Source organism: Sceloporus occidentalis, unplaced genomic scaffold (assembly GCF_023333645.1).
Source record: "Sceloporus occidentalis isolate IW3139 unplaced genomic scaffold, rSceOcc1.0.p SCAF_4, whole genome shotgun sequence".
Classification (NCBI taxonomy): domain Eukaryota; kingdom Metazoa; phylum Chordata; class Lepidosauria; order Squamata; family Phrynosomatidae; genus Sceloporus; species Sceloporus occidentalis.
This window is the reverse complement of record NW_028316984.1, coordinates 73,664,081-73,687,893: the sequence shown is the minus strand read 5'-3', so window position 1 is coordinate 73,687,893 and position 23,813 is coordinate 73,664,081. Positions and strand designations below refer to the sequence as shown.

At 38.7% G+C, this 23,813-nt stretch overlaps 1 protein-coding gene across 2 annotated transcripts in view; it reads right to left on the bottom strand.

The window, feature by feature from the left end:
• Nucleotides 1-9,921: 9,921 nt before the first annotated feature.
• LOC149313993 (contactin-associated protein-like 5) overlaps nt 9,922-23,813 on the bottom strand; it is a 508,214-nt gene continuing 494,322 nt past the window's right edge. For both annotated transcript variants that reach the window (XM_089520319.1, XM_089520320.1), the window contains one exon: nt 9,922-23,233. In XM_089520319.1, coding sequence (XP_089376445.1) covers nt 23,037-23,233 — 197 coding nt within the window. In that variant the 3' untranslated portion in view covers nt 9,922-23,036. The remainder of the gene's footprint in view (nt 23,234-23,813) is intronic.

Here is a 23,813-nt window from a genome sequence, read left to right as displayed (position 1 = left end):
TGGACTCAAGGTAGCTTACCAAAAAAACCCCAGAAATACAGATTAAAACATATATAGGTAAAAACACAGAACAAGTTATTATTAAAATGTAATTAAGCTAGCTATAAAATTAAAGATTCTTTTTAAAAAATCCTTTTAGAGGCAAGAAATAAAAACAGTACAACACATTATGAAAAACCCTTTCCTTATAAATAGTCAATTCCTGACAGGATTTAAAAAGTCTACTGCAACCTTCAGCTCCCTCTCCCCATGAAGTCATTCCATCAGTTTCCTTCTAACACTCCATCCAGCCACCATCTATCTACCCAATATCAGACATTTTATAAATACAACTAAAGCCCCCTTCTGGTGTTCGAAAACCAGAAAAAACTAAATGAATGGTGTGTGCATGTGTGTGTTTGGAGGGGAGCCATCAGATACAGCTTATCTGCTACAGCTCTCAACAGCCTCCATGTGCAGAGGTCACCTTTCTGGATAAGAAAGCACTTCTTTCTTGTGGAGGTTCTCTGAATAATTGGGAACATTAGGGATACACTGTGTTAACACTCCCACCATACTCATACGGATTTTGAACTATAGTTATTCTGCCTCAGGATGGTCAAAGTCATAATCCAACACACATAGAGGGGCACCAGGTTGCAGGAGGATCAACTGGATTGACAGGCAAATGGGTTGTTCGCTTAGGTGTGCCAATGTCAAATGGTTTGCTATAAAAAAATCTGAGATGTAGTGCTGAAGATGAGTATGGTGGATACAATTTACTGATAAAAAGACAAATAAATGAATACTATAGTAAATCAAGCCTGAACTCTCTCTAGAAGCCAAAACTACTAAACTGAGACTATTTAGACACATGTCTTACTAGAAAAGACAATAATGCTTGATGAGGCAGTAGGAAAAGAGGAAGTCTGCATTCCAGAGGGATAGACTCAATCAAGGAAGGCACAGCCCTATGTCTGCAAGACCTGAGCAAGGTAGACTTGGGGGAGCTCTCTCATTTATAAGGTTGCCATAAGTTGAAGTTGATTTGATGGCAGTTAACAACAACATATCAAATATGATTAATTGTCTTTCTCTATGTAACAAGTACCTTCACTGACTTTATCTCCCTCTCACTACTACTTTGACCTGTTTGCCAGGAAATTCTCTGTCCAAAAAGCTTACCTAGTTGATCCCCTCAGCCCCTGAGATGATATAGGTCTGTTTGAACCTCTGAGGCCAGAGAATAGGTGTAAGAATTACTGGAGGCAGTGGAGTGATGAAGGAGTCTTATGTTTGAGGGTAGGACTGAAGCAGGCAACTGTGAAACTCCAGATATTGTTGGGTGACAGCACTATTCAGCCCAAGCGCCAAAGGTGAGGGATGACAGGTATCCAACCACATCTGGAAGACCACATGTTAGACACCCTATTATAAAAAGAAAGACAGCTTTGTGCACACCTCTCTCTTCTTCTTAAATCATTGGCTGTTTTCAAATCAGCAACATTAGAAGACCATTGCAGATGAGAATCCCAAACAAGGAAGCCTGTGGGGAACACCTCGGTTGTTATTCTGAGACTCCCATATAAATGAACCAGATAGCAGCAACTAGGTTCAGATCTCTCTCCCCTGGGAGAACAGTTTTAATAACAAGAGAGACTTGTTCTGGAGTAAACGCCTTAATTGGCATGGCAACCTGTGTTACTTTTATTATTCGGCTGAGAAAAATATAAGCAGATAATTAATGCTTTGGGGATTTGAGGGGGTATGAAAGAAGGAGGCAACATTAGTTTCCTCTGTGTAGTGGGAAAACCCCAACAATTCAGGGAGGAGGTTTTTTTGGAGGGGGGTTGGTTCTCTGAAATGTTTGACAGACAGAGCACAGTTTGATTTTAAATATAACAGAGATAAGTTCAACAGTCTTTCAATCCTTCTGAGGTGAGTGAAAGAAAGACACCTCTGAAGGACTGAAAGACTGTTGAACAGCAAAAATGAAAGTCACCAAGACTGAGACTGAAAGCACTAAAGTGTCCCCTATGGATGAAATCCAAAGCATCTCAAACATCATCAGATCTATCTTTGGACCATCTGGGACATCAGCTGCCCACTCACAATATAAAAACAAACTGATTGAAAAGAACAAAAGGGAACCTACCAGCATGGTTGGCCTTCTCCTGTTTCTGCCTCCATCTGTTGGCTAGGAATGACAATTCTAGATTTCTAATTCCCAAAGATGTTTGGGAAAAGCAATTAATTTTTCATCCTGCAGTGTCAAGACACTTGGGAATCCCCCGCCTCCCTGTAATGATGAGAAATCTTGTAATTTTCTGAAGACAGATACTGAACGTTCCCCAAATCAGGTTAGTTTTCCAGAAAGCTGTGCAAAGCTATGGAGCTTTCCAAAGGATGTGGGTGGGGAAGCATGTAATGGAATGTTGCACAAATTTAAGCATTGCACAACTTTAAAAGTTCCAATACTATAAAGTTGCATTACTACTTTAAACACACACATATAAGTGTGATTTAAAATAGTGCAACTTTAAAGTTGTGTAACATTTAAAGTTGTGCTTTCTCTGTCTGATCTACATTCAGATCTGAAAGGCAGAGGATTCGCATATAATCCTGAGAATGATATGACTGGTACTGGTTGCTGTTTATAGCAATAGCAAATACATTTCTATACCGCTTACTGATGTACTAACTGGTTTACAAAGTATACTCATTTAAGCGACCTATGGAAGGATGCCAGGCTGAGTTGACAAGGAGCATTTGGCTTGTGATTTTGTGAGTGAGTGGCTGTGGTAAAGGAATTTAACCACTACACCACCAGGGCTCCCAGCCCAACAGTTAGCATGAAATAGCCGCTCACCCCAAAACAGCAACCTCCCATTGTGACCAATAGGAAATATTCCCCTTCTCACGAACTGTTCTATGGAGGAGGTAGCTGGAAGGGAAGAATTAAATTTCCCCTTCTTGTTCAGTATAGTCTCAATGTGGAAAAGAGGCCCCATTCTCACCTGTAAGTAGAGAAAAACTTATACAGGGCTGCATTCTATATATTTGTTTATCCTGTGGGAGAGAATGGAAGCTGAACAAAAAAGTTAACACTCAAGACCAGCCATTACTTGGCTACAGTTGAGATTTTACTCTCTCTTGATATGGTGTGTGTGCTTCTATCTCCCATCTATTTCCTTTTCCTGCCTTCTTCTTTATTCTAGAGAGATGGGGTTGGGGGAAGACATATTAATTGAGACTGTGTACTTAGTATCATATACATGATTTCATAAACTAGTAACCAAAGCACATATTTTTACCCTGCTTTCAGGGGCATCAGAGGAATTTCCCTATCCAAATTATAAAGACTATCCTTCCCCCCCTGAAATTATAAGGATCAAAAAATGTATGTCACTGCGAAAATTTGCCAAACCTGTGGCCAGTAGAAAAAAGGAAGGCCAAAATAGCAATGAACTGCCATGTAAAAAGAACAAAAGCTTTCAGAACTGAGAATGGGAACTGGACAAAATGAAAATGTTGGTGGGATTCTAAGAAACAAAACCAATTTCAAGGACAGATTTTCACATCTCTTGTAACTTCTGAGTATTGATTTCCTCCTGTTGGCCACCCTGAACTAAAATGCCTTCTGTCACAGGCTCAGCCAACTATCTTGAAATGTCAGACAAGCATAGGTTGCCAATTGATTTGCTGTTATGATTATTTAAACAGCAATCACTCTGAAGAATGTAGTATAAAATCTCTAATAGGTCACACAGGGTTGCTTCCCCTTGTTTTCTCAACAAGTCACTAAAGATATCTTGTTCAAGGGAACTCTGTTAAAAAGCCACATAACTGTACCATTTACCTACTGATTCTATCTCCAACTGATTTGTTCCATTCCCAGTTTCCAGTTGTGAAGTAAATAGCCCCAAAATAAGGATACCTGAAAGTGGTTTAAGGAAGGCTTATTCTAAAAAACAGACTAGGTACAATTGAGAGGGCACATTTTTCTTGCCTCTTGTATCTGTTGAAGGCTCCTAAATGAAGCTTTTTACTTCTTCCAACTGTGAGATGAGTCCATTTTGGAAAGTGCAGAAAATCGCATTCCTAATTCCTTCCTTTCTACGCAGGGTGTCATTTTCAAAATTATATAACTGTAGGCTTGGAAGAGATCTTAATAGATTATGACATACACATCTCCTTTCTGGCAACTGCTTTAAACAGCAGCTGCACAGATTTAGGGTTTAATATCACAGGGAGCAATTCTGTAGAAACAGTTGGGCAATGGAACAGCTTGCCAGAAGAAATTACTGAAATTCCTTCTTGAAGTTGGAGTCGATGCTGATACACACATGAGGCTGCATGTCTCCAGTGCCTGATCACTTTATGAGTGATCACTTTAATACTCACAATTGAAACATGTGAATTTCCTGCAATGAATGTTGAAAGTGCAACAAAGCTTAGCACTGAAGAGTCAAGAATGCCTCACAGCAGGCAGTAGAAATTGGGTTAGATGGTTTGAGTGACCCAAAGTGTCCTCCCTCCTTGTGTACTTATTGTGCTTCTGCTGTAATGTAAACTGATACTCTTAGGGATGTTTCCACCCCTCCTCCTTTCCAGAGTACGCTCTCAGCAGTTCTCTAGAATGTAGCTAATTTAGATTCACACCCTGAGTAACTTGTTTATATTTTGAATGGAGTTCCTTTAATAAAGCCTTTAATTTGTTTCTCTAAGGCATTAGGTGGATTTGCTCCTTAATCAGGATCTCTAAATGCTGCACACACTCTATCAATGAAAAGTTCCACATGTGAGTTCGTTGGAGGATGAGGTCATACTGTCTAAAGCAGTGGTCCCCAAACTTTGATCTCCCAGGTGTTTTGGACTTCAGCCCCCAGAATGCCTGAGTGTTGGTAAAGTTGGCTAGAGCTTTTGGGTAGTGAACTTCAACTCCTAGGAGGACAAACTTTTGGTTTAAAACAAGGATGAGATCCATAGTTTTTTGTGGGTTTTTCAAGCCATGTGACCATGTTCTAAAGTAATTTATTTCTGATGTTGCACCTGCATCTGTGGCTGGCATCTTCAGAGAATGGTGGTGACATGGAGGGGTGTGGGATATATATACTGTGTGAGCCTTGGTTGAGAGGAAGTGATTTACCTGTTAATCTATGTTTTGGTCTGTTGGTCAATGGCAAGGCTTCAGGGTGGGAGGGTATGTGAGGAGGATTTGTGTCTATTTAATTAGTGAGCCACTGTCTGCTGGGAAACCCCCTGGCCCTGGGTGATGTTCATTTGCATGTGCTGAGACTTGATTTTGGTGTTTTTCAGGAATGGTAACCAAAGTTTGTTTACTTTAAGGGTTTCTTCTTCATGTTATAAACCAACCTGGGCATAAAATGCTATTTGAAAACACTGAAATTTTGGACTATGTCAACAACTATCAGGTCAGAATGCACAGGGAAGCCATTGAAGTCCACAAACACCTGGACAACTTCAACCAGAAAGAAGAACCCTTGAAAGTAAAGAAACTTTGGCTACCAGTCCTGAAAAACACCAAAATCAAGACTCAGGACAGCAAAATGCTTTGGGCCTGTCCTGTGAGCAGGCCATCCACACACACGCACACATCATTTTTGAAGAGATGATAAATATGCCTCTGTGAAGCAGACTCTTTTGATTGTCACATGTCATAAAAGTAATGTGTCATGTTGGAAGTTTTTGTCACCTGATGATGACCATCCACATATGAAATTGTACTAAGAAGAATTCATTACTACTTAACATAGTGGGTGATTCCTTTAGCTTCAAATACTAGATTACTGATATATGTGTTTAGCTGTTGTCATGGAGGTGACATTTCCAGAAGAGAAGCAACAGGCATTACTATGCTTAACCCTTTCCTCTAAACAACCTACCAGAACATTGGTTTTGCTAATGTTCATCCAACAACCACCTTTCAGAACCACAAAAGAGAATAAGCAACCAGAGAAGACATTGCTGAAGATAAGCCAAGAGAGTGGAAGGATTATTTTTTCCTTCTTTCCACCTGCCACTTCTATTGAACAATCTCCCTGCCCAGTCCCATATTACTGAAAGCATAGATCAGGTTGTAAATAACATAAACCAGTTGTTCTGCTATATAGTATATGGCTTAAATGCAGGGATTTGGGTCTGAGAGCTCTGGAGGGTAATTCCAGCCTGTTGACTACTGCATGATTGTTTGTTGTGATTGCTTATTGAGTGAAATTAACCATAATGAGCTTTTTTGTTTGTTTGCTGGCTTTCAGATAGAGCTGCCCAAAGCAATCAGAGATAATGAGAGCTTTTATTAGAATTATTCTGTCATGGACCCATAGAAGACATGGTGAATTGAGGATAACTGGACAATGTAACAGAGAAGGTAGAAATGACAGATGGTCTTCTCCTGATAAATACATTGAAACTAGCCTTCAAGTTGGCTTTATATATACAGAAAAATCTATTCCTGTATAACAAAGAGGATGCAGGGTGAAATCAACTGAATAAATTACACTTATGGTCACCATTGATGTAGTTTTGAAAAATGGAGAAATAAGGTTGCTATAGAACTGCCATTAATAGTCCGATTTTGTGATTCAATAAAAGAAATCTGGCAACTGGTTATTTCTGCAAAAAAAAATTTTTTACATGATTGACTGAAATTTTTTCACTGTGCAACTTTGTTATAGCCTGGCAATTCAGAAATGATACTAGCGTTTTGTTGAGAGCTGGCAATGAATGCCCTGCCATTTTAATCTTTGGTAATAGCATAAAAGTGAGTCAACTGTGATAGGGCAGTCAAAACAAGATGAGGTCTTGTGAGTTGTGGCAGGTTGTACAGCCATTCCTGCAAGTTTATGTGCGAGAGAACATCCTGGTTATTAAATAATCTGTGTGATGCAGTACCTGCAAACTGTATTGCAGCCATTTCTTGCTCCTAATGAAAGTGTTACTTTGCTTTTCATACTTAAGGTTATATCTGGTCTTTCATATGGTAACTATCTTTGTATTTGCTGAAAGTAATTTGTGCACACAGCATCTCTCAGAAGCATAACAGGAATGTACAGAGGAGGGGATAGCAGCCAAAGTAGCCTTGGAGACCTTTGCCCACATGCTCCAATGCTGCTGTGTCTGACACCAAAGCACCCAGAGGTTCATATGGTTTCTCAAAAGTGGCTTGGCATGGCTAAAACGAGGTGGCATACATCTTGTTGTGGCCAAGAATTGCATCTTCTGGATGCTTCTGGGACTGTGGTTCTCTATTTTTCTTTAAATTTATTAATATGTGTTCGAATGAGGGACTAAAAAAGAGGATACAAAAATAGCCTTGGCTTGCTATGTGCAGCTCACAGGCTGCACCATTCCTATCATTGTGTGAAAGGATCAGCAGCCAGTAAGAAAGGAGATATTCCTTTTTTGTTCCTGTTGTATTACTGTGGTGATTCCTAGGTTATATGAACATAGGCAACAATGGACTGAAAAAAGGAGTGATCAGGGGCTACTCCATCCCCAATTGGGCAGGGACCACGGTGGCCACATGGCCTGCTCCTGAAGTGGGTCACCACCATGGTCCCAATTGGACCACTTTCAGGCATGGATTAAATCTGCTCCTGAAAAATCTGGCTCCTGTGCCTTGGTGTGGCTTCAACATGGCTTCCAGACACTTTAGGGGCATGTATCATCTGCATCATGCCACCGAAGCAGCCGGAAGTAGCTTCTTTTGGCCCATCTGTTTTGGGCCAATGTCCCCCTGAGAGAGCTGGTCTAGGGGGATTCACAGTTATGCAGATTCATAAAATGCACTAGTTTTATGTCCTGCTATGATGGTGAGTGCTACACCAGAGATCCTACCACTATGAATGTGAGCTTATACAGTCCTACCAACCAAGCAGAAAGCAGAATAGCAAAAACAAATGGTAATACAGAAACAAAGTACATACTCAGTGCTCCCTAGTAATTCTCTTTCCACTTTCTGATGGTTCTGTGGGACATGTGCAATGCCTCCTACAAAGGAAAGGTGGAAGTCCCTGAAAATGTTTCCTGGGGTTCAGATTCAGATGTGTATGCCATCACAGTACCCATAAATTAGTAATTTCCTTCTCAGGATGAAAGAAGCAGGCATATATTAGACCTCTTTGCTGCAGGAGGTAGGCCTTTTTATTTAATGTATATTAATTATATATCTTGTCTGTGTCCTCAAAAAATTAAAGTCACAATTCTCACTTGTCACCATTCTCTACATGCCAATTATACTTAGTCTAGAGCAGTGGTTCCCAACTTGTGGGTCAGGACCCCTTTGGGGGTCGAATGACCCTTTCATGGGGGTCACCTAAGACCATTGGAAAACACCTATTTAATTATAGTTATGAAGTAGCAACAAAAATAATTTCATGGGTTTGGGTCACCAAAACATGAGGAACTGTATTAAAGGGTCGCGGCATTAGGAAGGTTGGGAACCACTGGTCTAGAGCATTTTAGGAGATAGAAAACATTGGACTTCAATCTCAAACAATATGGATATTAATCCAAACTTTCAACATTATCCTCATATTTCTTTAATGCATCAACTCTACATGCAATTAACAATAGGATGTGGACCATAGATAATCAAAACACTTCTTAATAAAAATCGTGACTGGAACCAAGTTCGTGACATATTGTGGTGTAACTTCTCTACATCCAGTGATCCTAGTTTAAAGGTACCAAGACACAATCCTATGGTCAAGTTGTGTGAAAGGGACAGGGGCACTATCTGGTTGCAATGGGACAGCCTGGAAAAACATCTGTCCTCTTGAGACTCTAGTGTAGCTGCATATTTAACACTGTATTGGACTGTAGTCTAAATGTTTATTGACTCCCCATCAGCTTAAAGACTCTGAAAGCCATGGTCCAATGAGACTTACTGTAAATAGACATGAGAAACCATTTCTGTACCAAAATAGATGTGTGTATGTGTGTGTGTTCTATGCCAAGAACTGAAAAATTGAGATACATTGAAGGAATAGCATTATGCTCAGCTTCAAGCTCCCTCCCCCTCTTATTCTACCATAAACCTCTGGAAAATTCTCTCTGAAGCTGCTATTTGCATTCCCAGGGTTATTCTCATTTCCATCAATGAAAAGTTTTTTGAAATACTATTAACAGCTTCAAATAAGAGACTGTCATCATGTCCATGGCAATGAGAGAGAGAGGTAGAAAGAGCTATTTAAAAAAAAACCTGCATGCATCTGTCTCCCCTTCCTCACTTCCAATGGTTGCAAAGTTATTCGAGGAGGACTATTTGTATAATAAAAATATGTACACACACTGTAGTCATATAATTAATGTCACATAGGAACAAGGATTTGGCAATTGTTCCTGCTAATAGTCTCAGCGGGCTCTTTTCATTCCATGTTTGAGTTTTGGCAGGGCATGATTGTGAGGATGAAAACATGTAATTCTGATAATTTTATGCATGCATGCATATGTGTGTAATACACACACAGACACACATACATTTATGCTGTAAGGGAAGCAGGTGGATGTGTCCAGCTTGGATACAAAGAATGGGAGAAGCTCTTTGCTTCTGGAGGTGCCTTGTAATCCGACCCCAACTGGATCTCCAGACTTGACTTTTATCAAGTAGACACATTTGCCCTCATGCACTTCAGAGGCAAGTGCTGCAGACCATGATTAGTGACTAGAGTCAGGGATGCTGTGCAATGATAAAATACCTTGTGACAGCACTTTTAGCAATGTTTGAAATCAATAAATCTGAGTTGTGGGAGCTTCACTTTTTATTACTGTCCACAGCGTTGCTTCTGTTGTAGGAATTAATTGCCTACCCAAACAGAATGAAACCTCTTTTCAGGATTAGCATCCCCCTCCCACATCCCGTAACTGTCCATTTATATACTAAAAAGAATCAAGGCATGAGGCGTTTGTCTTCCACACAAAATCATACAAAAAGCTCTTTTTATTAAATATACATTATTTACAGTTTGTCTTTCTTTTATACAACAGTAACCATAGAAAACAAAAAAAGCTAAGGCTAATTTTTATTTGTTTTAATCCCCATACAGTGTATTAAGACATGATACATGGTCTACAAAACTGACTTGGACTGAGGCTACATCCTAGGGGATTCTATCTTTAAAAGTAAACAGTGGAAAAAGAGTTAGTTGGACATCCATTCTGGTTTCATATATTTTACTGTAACTGAAAGACTATCCTCCAAGATAAGTGTATGTTTAAATATGTTTTTAGTGTGCCTTTGGACATTCAGAGAAGCAAAGGAAACAGGAAATGCATTGCCGCATGCTTCCTGTTCCCTATTTTTCCATACTATCCAAAACTACAATGTTCATATCCGATGTTGCTGTGACACAGGCAAATTAACCCCAACAAGAGGCCAACTTACATATCTCACAACTAGAAAGATGACAATGAATGTGGGACAATACAAAGAAGAGCATGGAATAAGAAGCATGAGGTAACTGTGCTTCCTGTCCCCTGGCTTCATTGAATGGCCTAAATGATTCTTGTTTTTACTATTCTCTTAGATGATTTGTTGCCACTTTGCTGAAATACCATACATAGAAAATGTTTTTAAAAATGAAAATTGCAGTTAATTATCAACTTTACAGTAAAGTTAGATGTACTCTAGACAAAGAAGACACTTCTTATATCCCCATTACAATGATCACGAGCAAAATATAATGGCATGGTAGATTTTCAACCATCAATCTGTGTTATAAAGATATAAGTGTCAAGAGTTTATTGGCTTTAGTGACAAACATAATGATTGATCCAAGCTTGTAGATTGTTTAGCTATGCTAGCATAGATTAAGCCAGAAAAGAATTCAGTTTCCAGGAATAGTCAGAACATGTGAGGAATAGGTACAGATATTTTTTTATAAATAAATAAATAAATAAATAAAAGTGAACCAAAGATGGCCTCTGGCATTAGTTCATAGTCGCTACTCCAGAATTACAAAAGTTTTTCTAGTTCTCAAACTACCCATCTAGCCTGAGTTCCATATTTTCTTTCAGATGCACAAGTGACAGTACAAAGTTTTTTGTGGGTTTTTCAGGCTATGTGGCCATGTTCTAGCAGAGTTTCTTTCTGACATTTCGCCAGCATCTGTGGCTGGCATCTTCAGAGAAAGTACAAGCTGCAATGCTGAACTGCATCTGACTGAAGTCCAGCTAGGTCCAGTGAGACATTTAGAATTATAAGGAAAGAATAATCACAGTGATGTGCTTCCACAAAATTTGAGGTCTACAATACTTTGTTTAAAAAAATCAATGAGCTCCATCAGTTCTTTTTAAACAAGAACTTCAGGAAATTTTAAAGGCTTAATTCAAAGAAGCTACTGGAACAATGTGGTTGATAGTTCCTCATAGCTTAATGCCACAAAGTTCTGGAAAAGTAGGGATGACTTAGGCTGGAACAATGTATCGGGGAGGTAGTACATTCTATTGATCTCAGCTGGAACTACCATTGAAGATTGTGTTGAATGTCATGAGAAGGTGTTGGGAACCACAAAGTTACTAACTACAGTGGCATCAACAAACTTCATCAGCAGGATGTTTCTGCACCCTGCGATCACACCATCAGAGATGCCCATCATGACCTGCCTGCAAGCTTTCCAGAGGTATTAAGTTAGTGACTGTTAAACGGGACATGTTAGACCTGGGATACCTTTACTTTCTTGTACTTTGAACATACAGCAAGCACAAGACTCTCAAGTGGCTATTGTTATAGACAAACTTTTATTTATTTCTTTGTGTTTTTATGGAAGGATCATGGATCTTTTCTTTTGCTTCAAATTCTTAAGTCACTTACTTTGGATAGATGCCACTCAGACTTTAGGATCAGCTCCTTGACAGGGCATGCCCGATACAATGTAATTCAGGTCTTAATACCATGCTTAGCACAAGTAAAGTTATTTCAGTGTTGCCTTTGACACAATTTCTCACTAGGCAGTGATTTTCCTGGTGAAACCAATCTACTTTATAACTGGAATAACTGATTTTTCCTATTACTGGGTTGTAGTAAGACAGGATTAGAACTGGGGCCCATAAACCAATTCCAGCTGTCATTTGTGGTAAACCACTTGGGATTCTGGACTGAATCTTATTGGTAGTCCCAAGCAAAGTTGAACCATTGAATCAATTGCTGCATGGCATATCAGCCATTATATAAATTCTCTTGATCTAAAGAGTTTATTCCTGTTGGGATAGCCAACAGGAATGAGACCACAGACTGGACTATCTTCCAGGGAAGGGTAGGATTCCAGCTAGGAGTGGCTCCAGTCACCCAGGCTAAATATTGGTTCTTCTCAATAGGCTCCATTTTTCCACCCGAGGGCTTCATCAGGCTCCCAGTCCTGCCTCCCTCATGGTATACTGATCCTTGAAGGCTTACGTTCTGACCTCTCACATTGCTCCTGGATCCCACTTGGGACCTCCTGTGGCTCAGCCTTGCTGAAGATATCAAGGATGGGCAACACCCGGTTCTTTTTAAAGAAAGCCTTTCCCGACTGGATTAATGCTGCTAAGGATTAACACCCAACATAATAGCACATCAGCATACTTCACTTGACAAAGGATAATTTAGCTTGGTTACTTTTTAAAATTTTCCATACCCTGATGCTGAGTCTACTCTGCAGCACTTTTAGGACAAAGGAAGGTTTCCATGCTAGTAATGGAAAATCCGGGGGACGGGGAGGCCAAGGACAAAATCTTAATGCTTTGAAATGAATGAGGAAGGACTATGTTTTATCAGCCTCTGACTCTTATTAAGCCCAATAGACAATTTACCAGAGTAAAACCATGTTGGGAAGGTGCTAATGCATTGTCCTTTGAGTTTCATATTCTGTAGTGCAGTGGGTTTTCAACACACATTTGTAACAGGATCTTTAAAAAAAGTGTTGGACTGAATAATTTGATTTAATTTTTCAGAACGTTCGGGAGATGGTGAGTGAATAAAATCTGAAGAGAAAACTGGCTTCCTTGGGGAGTAAGGCAAAAACAAACAAACCAACTCAGTTTCAAGAGTGGGTGGGTTGCCAATAAAGGCAGGACAGCAGCATTTTCTTTCTTTTCCACAGAAATTTTCATGGCAACTCCAAGTGACCTGGAACAGCAGCAGACAATAGTTATGTAGGCCACTATGCGAATAACAGTATTGTCATGACAGAACATCTCTCTGGATGCATTGTGGGAATAAAGATGAGAACCCTCTTTTGAACACTATTGTGTGTCTCCAAATTTGAATACATTTTTCCTCTTTTCATTTGCCTTTCTACCCCCAGAATGTGGGCACAAAATACCTTCCTGTTCTTTCAAGAGGCAGTGGTGAGAAGTGCCAATACTTTTCTTATCCTAAAAGAAACCTTGGGCATACCCTATTATAAAATCTTGTACATACCCTATTATCTATTATAAAAGCATACATGTTTTAAAAACCATTTAATCCTATACCGATTGTACAATTTAAATGCACACCCTTTCTGAGTAGCTGCAGAGAGGAAACATACAGGCATAGCATAAAAACATCCTATTTAGCCTGCCATCCTGTCAATGGCATACCCAGGTGTAAGCCAGCCTTATGCTTGTGCTTGTCTCTTTTAATCCCTCTGCACTGACCAAAGCCCAACTCCATCCTACCCCATCCCAGCATACTGTAGAATTCCTGCAGTTCTCCTTCATGGCTATTCTATGCCTAGTATGAGTAGAAGGGGCTTGCAGAAGTATCTGCTTAGGTCCTTACCAGATCTAAAATGATTACTGAGATCTCTGAACGATCCCAATGAACCTCAGCAGAGAATGTAATCATTTCATGTCTGGTGACAGGGATTTAATAAAATCCCTTTTCAGATCCTCCACTACTTTCATGATGTCCAGGGAAGGGTCAGCTGTAGCTATGCTAATCATACAGAATTGCAGCCTTACTGTGTTACATCTAATCTATTGGTTGTATATTGGAGGTGGACAGCTATTGTCAGATCTCTTCCCACCCCTATCCCCCAGAAACTCAAAGTCCACTAAAAAGGCCCAACTGAAAATAGCACTGGTGACAGAAGTAATGGGGAGCTAGATTTCAAGTCTTGGTTAAATGATGGGAGCCTGTTATCTCTTGTAATTCATGAGCAATAATATTTCTTTGAATGACAATTCTTACTTGTTTAGTGTAGGGTTCAGAACCATTCTGGATAAGGGGAGCATACACATGCAAGCAGATGCATAACTGTACATGCTCCTCCTCCCCCAACAGCTCAGCACACACATAATACAGTGCATCAGTATTTCAGAACACATATGTACACACAATTTACTCCATCACACATATACCAGCACACTCCCACCTTCCAGTGGTCTCCACTGAGTAGTGGATTAACAGCAATCTGGGAAACTAGAGAACAGCAAGCCCGGCTGATCAACTGGGCTGCAGGAAAAAGTGGATGGGATCCTACTCACTTTGGCAACCACAAACTGAACAGCTGGAGGCTACAGGTGGCCCCAGTGATACAGGCTGTGCACCTGCTTAATGCTTGCATGGCATGGCCCTTTTCCCATTCTGAATGAAAAGAACATTAGACATGACACTAGGGGTGAGATAAAAGTTCCAGATACAAACCTTTGCTTCTGATCTCTTTCTAGAATCAGAACAATTTTAAAGAGCAAATGACTAATTTACAATTAAAGCTAATATGCAATTAGTAATTTACAAATTAATTAAAAATTTTCCTGTTAGTGTACAATTTTTTCTGTTCCCTAAGCCTCTCCCCCTCAATTATGTAAAAAATGCACAAATAAGTTAAGCAAAACACAGAAAGAATCCAGTCATTCTATGATTTAAAATGCGCTGCGGGGAGTGGAAATTAACTCTTTCTGGCTAGAAATGCAAAATAAATTCTATAGTTTTACTGAAGTGGAGAATCAAGAAATTAAGTTAGTAGTTAGATGTAGTTAGTGAGCAAAGAGAGACAGGACAAGGGATCAAGTTCACAATAATTTGCACATGATTTCTTTGCATATTTGAATTAGGTCAAGACCAGTGTTTCAAAAGAATCTGGTTACTTCAATGAAAGTATGACCTGCAACCTGGGGCAGATTGATGTGTTCAAGTATATCAGTTGATCTGTAATGACTTGGGTAATTAATTAGCTACTTCATGTGCTAATTGATTCCACTAACAAGTACTACATGGGGGGCATCACATTCTGTTAAGAGTTTTACATTTGGCTGTGAAGTTGTCATGGCTCATTCACATGTGCAAATCATCACTCAAGAACTTGCAAATCAATGTACACTTACAAACCAGCCATGCTTTTAAAATGAGCATATGGACTGAAAGTGACACTAGTGATGACCAGTTTTCACAGGCATACAGCATGCCTGTGAATTTTCTGGCCTGACTTGTAGTTGGCTCATGTTGAAGGAATCATCTGTTTGAAGAACTGTCTGCACCAATATGATCCTGCTTGGTTCCTGACATTGTTCCTATAGGCTCTGTTTTCTGGCCCACCATTATAAACCATCAAATTGGTAGTTATCAGGTATAGGGACCTTTCAGTGGTAGCCCTATGACACTGTAAAACTCTCCCTTTTCAATGATAGCCTCTTCACAGGTATTTTAAAACAATTTTTATTGCTTGTTGTTGATTTTCTGTGGGCTGCTTTAAATTATTTTATGGGAATTTTTTTTTTTTTTTGAGGGGAGGGTTTGAGATGAGATGCTGTTTTAATTATTTTTGATTTGGGGACATATTCTTTTATTCTTTGTCTTTTAATAATCTTGTGAGCAATTTATGAGGATGTTCTTGGCAAGATTAAGTATATGCATCGAGTGAACAGATGTAATAAAATAACTAGGACCTAATTTTGCACCTAAATTGTGGCTAACACTATACACTTCTCACAAAACTTAGGATATGCATTTATGAAGGTGCCCTTCAGGAACTCCTTTTTGCCTAGAGCAAGTTGTGGCAGGAAATGAAGCATGGACTCCCTAGCCACTTAATCACTCCCAGGTCATGTGAACTTATTGGCTCTTCACATGATTTAAGTTCTTCTGAGTAAGGAAAGTCACTTAAAATTCCATAAAAGCTGACAAGGAGAAATGAGGTTTCTGAGAACTTCATGGGGGGGGGGGTGAGGAGTGGGTTATAAGGTATTTGTTTTGTTTGCTGTCAAGGGAATGTCCCATTTTGTATCTCTGTTGTATAAACAACATTTGGCTCACGAGGTCTTAATCTGCCCCTTCAGCCATATGTTGTGATGTGACAGATGTCAATTTCCTTCCATTTTGCTAATCCCAAGCAAATAGCAAAAAGTGTGTGTGTGTTGGGAGGGGGGCTGTCTCTGTAGTCTTGTGGTAATGTGTGTGTGTGTATGTGCCTTCAAAGTCATCTGTCAATTTATGGCGACCCCAAAAATTTCATTCTACTATGTCTGTCTAGTATGAAAGGGTTGCAAGAAAATTGTGAAACACCACCATGTATTCTAAACATATTTGTGAAGCACTACTGAAATCAGTGGCCACAGTTTAACTCTAGCCATGGCTCAGATGGCTGTTGTCAAGTTGTAGTCTGGGATGGTGGTTCTTTTCCACCCAATTAGCATGAAGGGGCTCTGCTGAATATTATGAAATAGGTGTACACTTCTCTCAGTTTTGTACAGGGTCTTTTTTCCTGTTATTGGTGTTTGAAATTGCTGTTTTAATTGTTTGAAAACTGGATTTCTAGGATTACTTTTAGATTGCTTTTAGGAATTTTGAAATATAGTTTAATGAACTTATGAAAATGTTTTATCTTTGAATTGTTTTAATTGATTTTATTTGTTCATTACCTTGGAAACTCTTGTGGACTGGGCAGTGATATAGAAATACTTAAGAAAATATTTAGGCAGATGGATGTTTACTTGGGAAGAGTGGGCTGTATTATGCCAACAGAGCCAATGGAATACTTCTGCTACCTATTAAAGCATAAAATCCTATCAGGAGATGATGGAGTAGAGATTTACACAGAAATTGAGGGAGGTAAAGACAAATGGAGACCAACAAAGGTAACCAGCCAGCAGCAGTTTGAGGGAATATTCTCTGTGCACATCCATGACTGTTTGGGTTGGAAAGAATCACCTGGCAGCCATTGTGCAGCCTGACAAAAACTGCTGTGTAATGAGGGACCAGATACTTCCTTATTCAGCATCTGAAAATGTAGCCATATAAATGGAACTGGGGGTTATGTTACCATGAAGCTACAAGAGAATGCTGACCTCTAGATCCAACCCATCCAACTAGTCCACCTTGACATTTCACTCTGAATGGAGAAAGCAGCACAATTATGAAAAATAATTCTTGCCCATTATTACTTTCTCCTTTGTTGAGTTTCTTTTTCTTTTTTAAATCAGAACACTCATAAAATAAATTAATTTGTGTCCCAAGGAATAATAGTATGATGGGCTAAACATGGGATCACTCAATGGATGGATGAGGATATGTCAGATTTCAGATTGTCTCTAGTAATATCAGGTTTCATCATCTTTCTAAACACAGCAGTGATCAAACTCTTGTTGATGCAAGGGCACGCCTCATGCTTATATTGTAATCATTTGTGTTAGCCTATTGAGTGGCATCATGACATATACAAAGTAGCAAACTAAAAAATCTAATGCCCTTTAATGAAATGGACAACTTAATCCATACCCCAGCTAGGTGAAAGTGGAGATACTAACACCTATACTGATTTTGTCCAATTGATTAAAACTGGGCTAATTAAACTTAAATCTAAGTGCTTCTGCTTAACCGAGTTGTGTATTGGTCTGTAAGTGTCTTTCCTATACAAGAAAGCTTCCAATTAACACAGAATGCACCACTGTGTAGTGAGCCAATTAAGATAAGGAAGCAAAATGGCAAACCCAGTCAAATTTAACTGTCTCCCTAAATCCATGAGTGTAAAAACTTCTCTTTCCTAGACAATAAGAGAGGGATTTGGTCTTACTTTTATATCTCTAAAAACAATTCAGTCAAAAGTTCAGTTAAGGGCTCAGAAGAATAGATTAACCGATGGAAAACATGTTTACAGAAGTAAGTCCCATTGTGTTCCATGGGGCTGCACTGACATACAAGCTCTGCCACCTACATATACAGTTAAAATGCCTGGCTTAAAACACTAGAAATATAATGTACAATATACTCAGACTGGGGGTGGAGTCTGCCATGCTCCTGGTCCTGCTTTCTCCTGCCCTCCCCTACATAAATTAATCATGCATATATAAACATATTTCTTTTTAAGGATAAAAAAGCTGGTGAGTTGGAGAAAACACTTAGAAATTAGCAGAGATAAACATTTGAAATTATTTTGGATGAGGTGCTTGGGATCTATATTGTAATATAGACACCATATGATTTCCAAGTTAAGCTCTCAAAAATGAGTGGGTGGAGGAGGGGGGAGAGAGAGAGTACAATTTTTATGATCTGGACTGATAAAAATTTAACTGGAAGAAACCAGCTCAGGTTTCATAAGATACTTGAAAAATGAAAGAATCCATCTCATCTTTTTGTTTGGACCTCGTCTTTTTATCCAATTGATGTATCAGCTCAAGGCTAGATTTCCTACCCTGACTTTTACATGGAAGGGAAGAAATGCAGATGTAGCAGAGTAAATGGGTGATTTATAATAGCTGTGTTGAATAAGGGCAAAATGTCACCCAATCATGATATGCAAGTCATTCAAATAAAAATGTGAATTCCTCCCCTTCCTTTTTTCAGAATTCAATTAAACACGATTTGAATGACTGGTTTCCTGTTAGTGAAATCTTATAAATTGGGATGGCTTGGCCAAAGAACAGTCAAAATAATAAAGGGAAATGTGCAGTTCTCAAATAGAGAAAGAACTTACCAACTTCTCCATTTGTTTGAGCCTCTCCCTTCTCCTCCCTATTCAGTCCTGAATCATTCAGAATCCAAGTCATAGAAATAGATGAAACAAAGATACTGAAGTACCTTTAATGAGAATTACCACTGTAATATTTTTATAAAACTTTCTAAAAATCACAAATAAAAAGGATGAAGTTTGCTGAAGCTTATTGTTAGGATGTTGATATAACATAATCATTACGATGGATAGAATGTTCTTTAACAAAGTTGAATGGTTTGTGGCATAGATCATTCATCTTATTTAAAATGGACAGTTTTTTTCCTAATTATTATTAAGAGTGACATAAGGTTTTTCAGATCACAGAGCATCAGACCTAAATTGTATAAAGTCATCTTTCCAACACACATTTGTGAGTTAAGTGCAGTTTCCAGTCTAAGATGACTGTAGAAATGTATAATTAAAAACTGGTAAGTGGATTTACATATTGCTATATAAAAAAATTAACTGGAAGGCTCATTGGTCTTCTGACTTAAGATGCAATAAGCATTTTTAGTTACAGAGGAAATATACTAATTGTTTCTGGGAACAACCCCCTTTTCTGATTATCCTATAGATGGAAGCAGAGGTATATATTCTAACGATAGTAAGATGCTCACGGAAATTAAACCTATAGTAACAACAACCCCTAGAATTATAGAGTGACATTAATGGCAAAAATTGCTCAGGAGAAGGTGAATGAACAATCTAGGACTGGAAAGGGCCAAAACTATATGTTTGCAGGCAATAAACACATCCCCAGAAGAGGTGGCAAGTTGGTGATCTAATTTTTTTGCTAATTTTGTTGGAAAAGGAAGCAATAAGTAATTTTAGCAATTTTCTTCCCCATGTCAGAAAGTCTTAACACCCCCCCCCACACACACACACACATTTTTCAAAGATGTATGCAAAATTCACATGTGGAATTTTAGCTCAGAAAACTGTTTTCTGGACAAGAAACAAATTTTGCACAGAATAAGTCCTGAACTGTCAGGGTAATCTGACACTTGAAAAATTCATTTTTCACACTGTTTTTTTTTTTTTAAATTTCCATCCCTAACAAGTTGCCATTTGAAGTGTTGCTGAAGGTTAGTATAAATGCTGAAAAATTTCTCCATTTAGGAAACTCAGACTGCAGCTGTGAAGTGTGTGAGATACTTTTTTTTCTTTCCCTTTTCATATACAATAGTGATATAAATAATATGTTCAAATTTTATTATCCTTGATAAGAAAGGATATCTGGAAAAATATGTATTTTTTTTTTGAATATTTATACCTTTCTCTTCAGCCACAAAAGTTCTCAGGGTGGTTTACAAATTGCCTTGAGATTTTTCACCCTTCAATTAATCATTTTCAGTGGGGTTTTCCCCTCAAAAAATATCCTTATCTATGCAAAACAATGAAAAAAACAACAACATTTCCCCTCCATAAACAGAATTTTTGTAGAAAGACCCAGAAATGTGCAAAATCATCAGAAATGCACAAAAATGGTTTCAAGTTGAACCAGAAGGGAGAAACATTTGTAATTCCCCAGCCATGCAATAATGAAATAAGAAAAATAAAATGCATCCCTGGTATAGAGAGATTTACTCCGACGTGCAATGATCAACTTCTCTCACAAGAAAGGACTACAAAGCCTTTCTCAAGGACTGAAAATTACAAGCTGAATATTGCAGGTCTTCCTGAGATACATGTCATGTACCCCTCAGCGGAATCCATTCCTACTTCCTGCCCTCAAGGTGGGAGGCACAATGACTTCGTAGCCTTAGTTCCAATGTCAGACATTGGTTGTTAAGCTAAAGATGCAGTTATGACTTCTATTTTTCTGGATCATTCTTAGTACACTTTAGCTGCTTCTATGTTTGTTTTTAAGTATTTTGGTTGTGGTTTTCAATGTACCTTTTCAATTATGGTGGATGACAGTGTTGTGTGATTTCCCATCCCCTGCATTACACATCTCTCCATTTTCGGTTTCCTTGACAGCTCACACTTCTTGGTGTAAATAAGAACCAGGAGAGATGTTGCTTCAGGCTATCTACCCCTGGGTTTTAATTGAAGTGTGGGGAGTTCCTGCCAAGATCTGGTAGTAAAATAAAAGGCAGACGCAGAAAGAGTCCTTGCCCACCTCATAATTAAGATACGTAAAAGTGATATGAATTTTTAAAACAAAATCTGCTTTTTGGAATCCCCCTTTCTTCTCTTAAAGCAATGGAAGTGATTCAATAAGACTGGTTGAAAAAAATGCGAGTAACTTCTCAGCATAGCACTAACCTCAACCACTGCAGGTTGCAACTCTATTACTTCCGCTATAGCAGAGAGGGATGCACTCATACTGTCAATCTGAAATTCTAGAGTTTTTTCATAGCCGATCTTGAGGAAGTAAGGATCTCTTGGCAAGTACCTGTGCCATTTAGACTTCTATACGCTATAAGTATCTATACGAATAGCAGCCAAGTTCTTAAATATTTCCACAAATTAGACAAAATCTGCTTCTGGGTATATGTGTGCACAAACACACACTTCACATACCAAATTATAAAATATTCAGATTATCAAGTGTCATAGCTAGAGTTCACAGATCAAAAGAGATATGAAATATTAACAGCAGATAGTGGGATACAGGGGTCTTAAGGTCCCTGACATTCTATCTTGTGTGTAAAACTGCATGCTATTGGAAAGGAAAGGGGTGATTTTGATATTAGCCTTATGTTCTGGAAAAGGTTTTTTTTTTTTTTTTGGCATACTTTTAAAGATGTTTTAGGGATCTGTTGTCCATTCTCTGAAATCTAGCTTTTATTTATTAAATTCAAATAAAAGTTTGATTCTAATAATTTTGCTTCTTGCCTCCAAATTATGTTCAGGTCCCAGTTCTAAGTAGCACAACTAACAATTTTGTTCAAATTAGGTTTTTGCAGAACCCTTAATAACTTCCTAGAATGTTTGATAACTGAAGGTGCTACTTTCCATGCATTACCTGGTGCTGTAAATGTTCCATCACAGGGCACTGACAAGTTATAGGATGCAATTGAAGGGTGCTTTGGACAAATGTTGGGCCCAAATACCTACTCCCACTTTTTACAGTGCCATTTATATTATATGAAAGTGGGTGCTGCTGTGGTCTGGGTGATTTTTTGTGTGGCAAAATTTTAATATTTGGGACATGTGGTTTACTGTGATAGATATAAGGCAGCAAAGGTGTTAAACAGTAGTAGAGAAAAGCAGCCTATTAGTATTCCCCACTGTAAACAGATCACATTAGTGGGAATACCACTACAACACAAAAGATTGTTGCCACTGGTGTTCTTAAAGAGTGGTGAGTAGGAAAAATAACGTGCTACTGCTTATTGCAGCTCTGAAACAGAGTGAAGTGGTGACAACATTTTCTCATATTGCAAAAGAAAAATGTATTACCATTTTCCCAGCCCAGCTCCACAAAAGATTAGAAATATCTTTGAGGGGACATTTTCACCCAATCTCTGGCCAAAATTTCTGGTACAAATACTTTGACCCAGCATTAATTTGGAGCACCATTTCCATCAAAGTTGTTTTGTAAAGACAAGAGAAAAAAAGGAACCTTCAGGTCAAAATGTCACACTAAAAGGTTAGAAAAGGATATGATAGGGATAAAGTCTTCCAAATCTTCAACTTGCAAAATCATCACAGCACCACCAACATGAAACAAAATTATTATACCAATCTGGCTCCTCTTAAACATACATTTAAAAAAAATAGAGATAATTTGGTCATATTCTTTCCCACTACTTTGTTGCAATAGCTGTGTTGCTACATAGTTAGCTGGTACACTTTACCTCTAGTATATATCACTCAGGTCCGATATGAAATGACGAATTAAATGCTGCCCAGAAACTAAACATTCAACCAGAAACTAAATGATCAACCATGCATGTTATGAGGAACTTAGATAAAACACACAATTGATTGAACTGTTAAGCATTAACTGTTGTGGTGCATTTGAACAAAGAAACAGAGACATTGCAGTTGCTCTCTTCTGTGCAAAGTGGGTTCTTTCCAAAAGGGTGGGGTAATTCCAAAGAAATTGATGGGTAAAGAATAAAATAAATCACTACCACCACCACCATCAAAATCAAAGAAATGCCAAAGTGTAACAAGGAGCTAGAGAATTTGCTAGATGAAGTATTCTCTTTTGCACTCGCTCACTGTGTTCTGCAAGTCAATATCAGTCTTAAAAGAACTCTCAAGATGTTCTGGGTATTCTTTTTCCTTTGTCTGGCTGCTCCGATGTGTCTGTTTGTGCTGGTAAAGAAATCTGCTCATAATGGCCACGATACAAAAGATGATGAAGATTACCACTGCTATAACACCTGGAGAAGAGGAGGAAAACATAGACATGAAAGGAAAAACAAAGTAAGAACTGAATTAGCAGCACAGATTTCACTTTGAGTGGAATCACATTATGTTGGGAAGCTCTTGACAGTTTCTAAAGTTAAGATTCTCCTTATAACTAAGCCATATTTGCAGTTACAGGGGGTGAAATAGATGGCTGGGAAAACACGGCTTGAGCCCCCTTTTGCCATAAGCAGATCAGGTCTATGGTGACCACATGGCCTGCTCTAAAAGTAGGCAGTGGCTACTGGCCCCAACCCGGCTTTTTTTTGTTCTGGTCTAAAGTACTAAAGGCATCCTTGGTGTGGCTTCTGACCACACTGGATATGTGCATTGTCTAAATGGCTTGTTTCCAATGTGACCAGAAGCCACTTCTTTCAGCCTGGGTATTTTGGGCCAGAGATTTCAAAACAGCTGTACCTGGTTGTCCTGTTTAAGGTCCAACTTGCTCTGCAAAAATAATGCAGTGTGACAAAACTTTAACTGCCATGGCACCATGTTATGGAATCCTGGGATTTGCATTTTGTTGTGGAACCAGAGCTCTCTGACAGAGAAGGC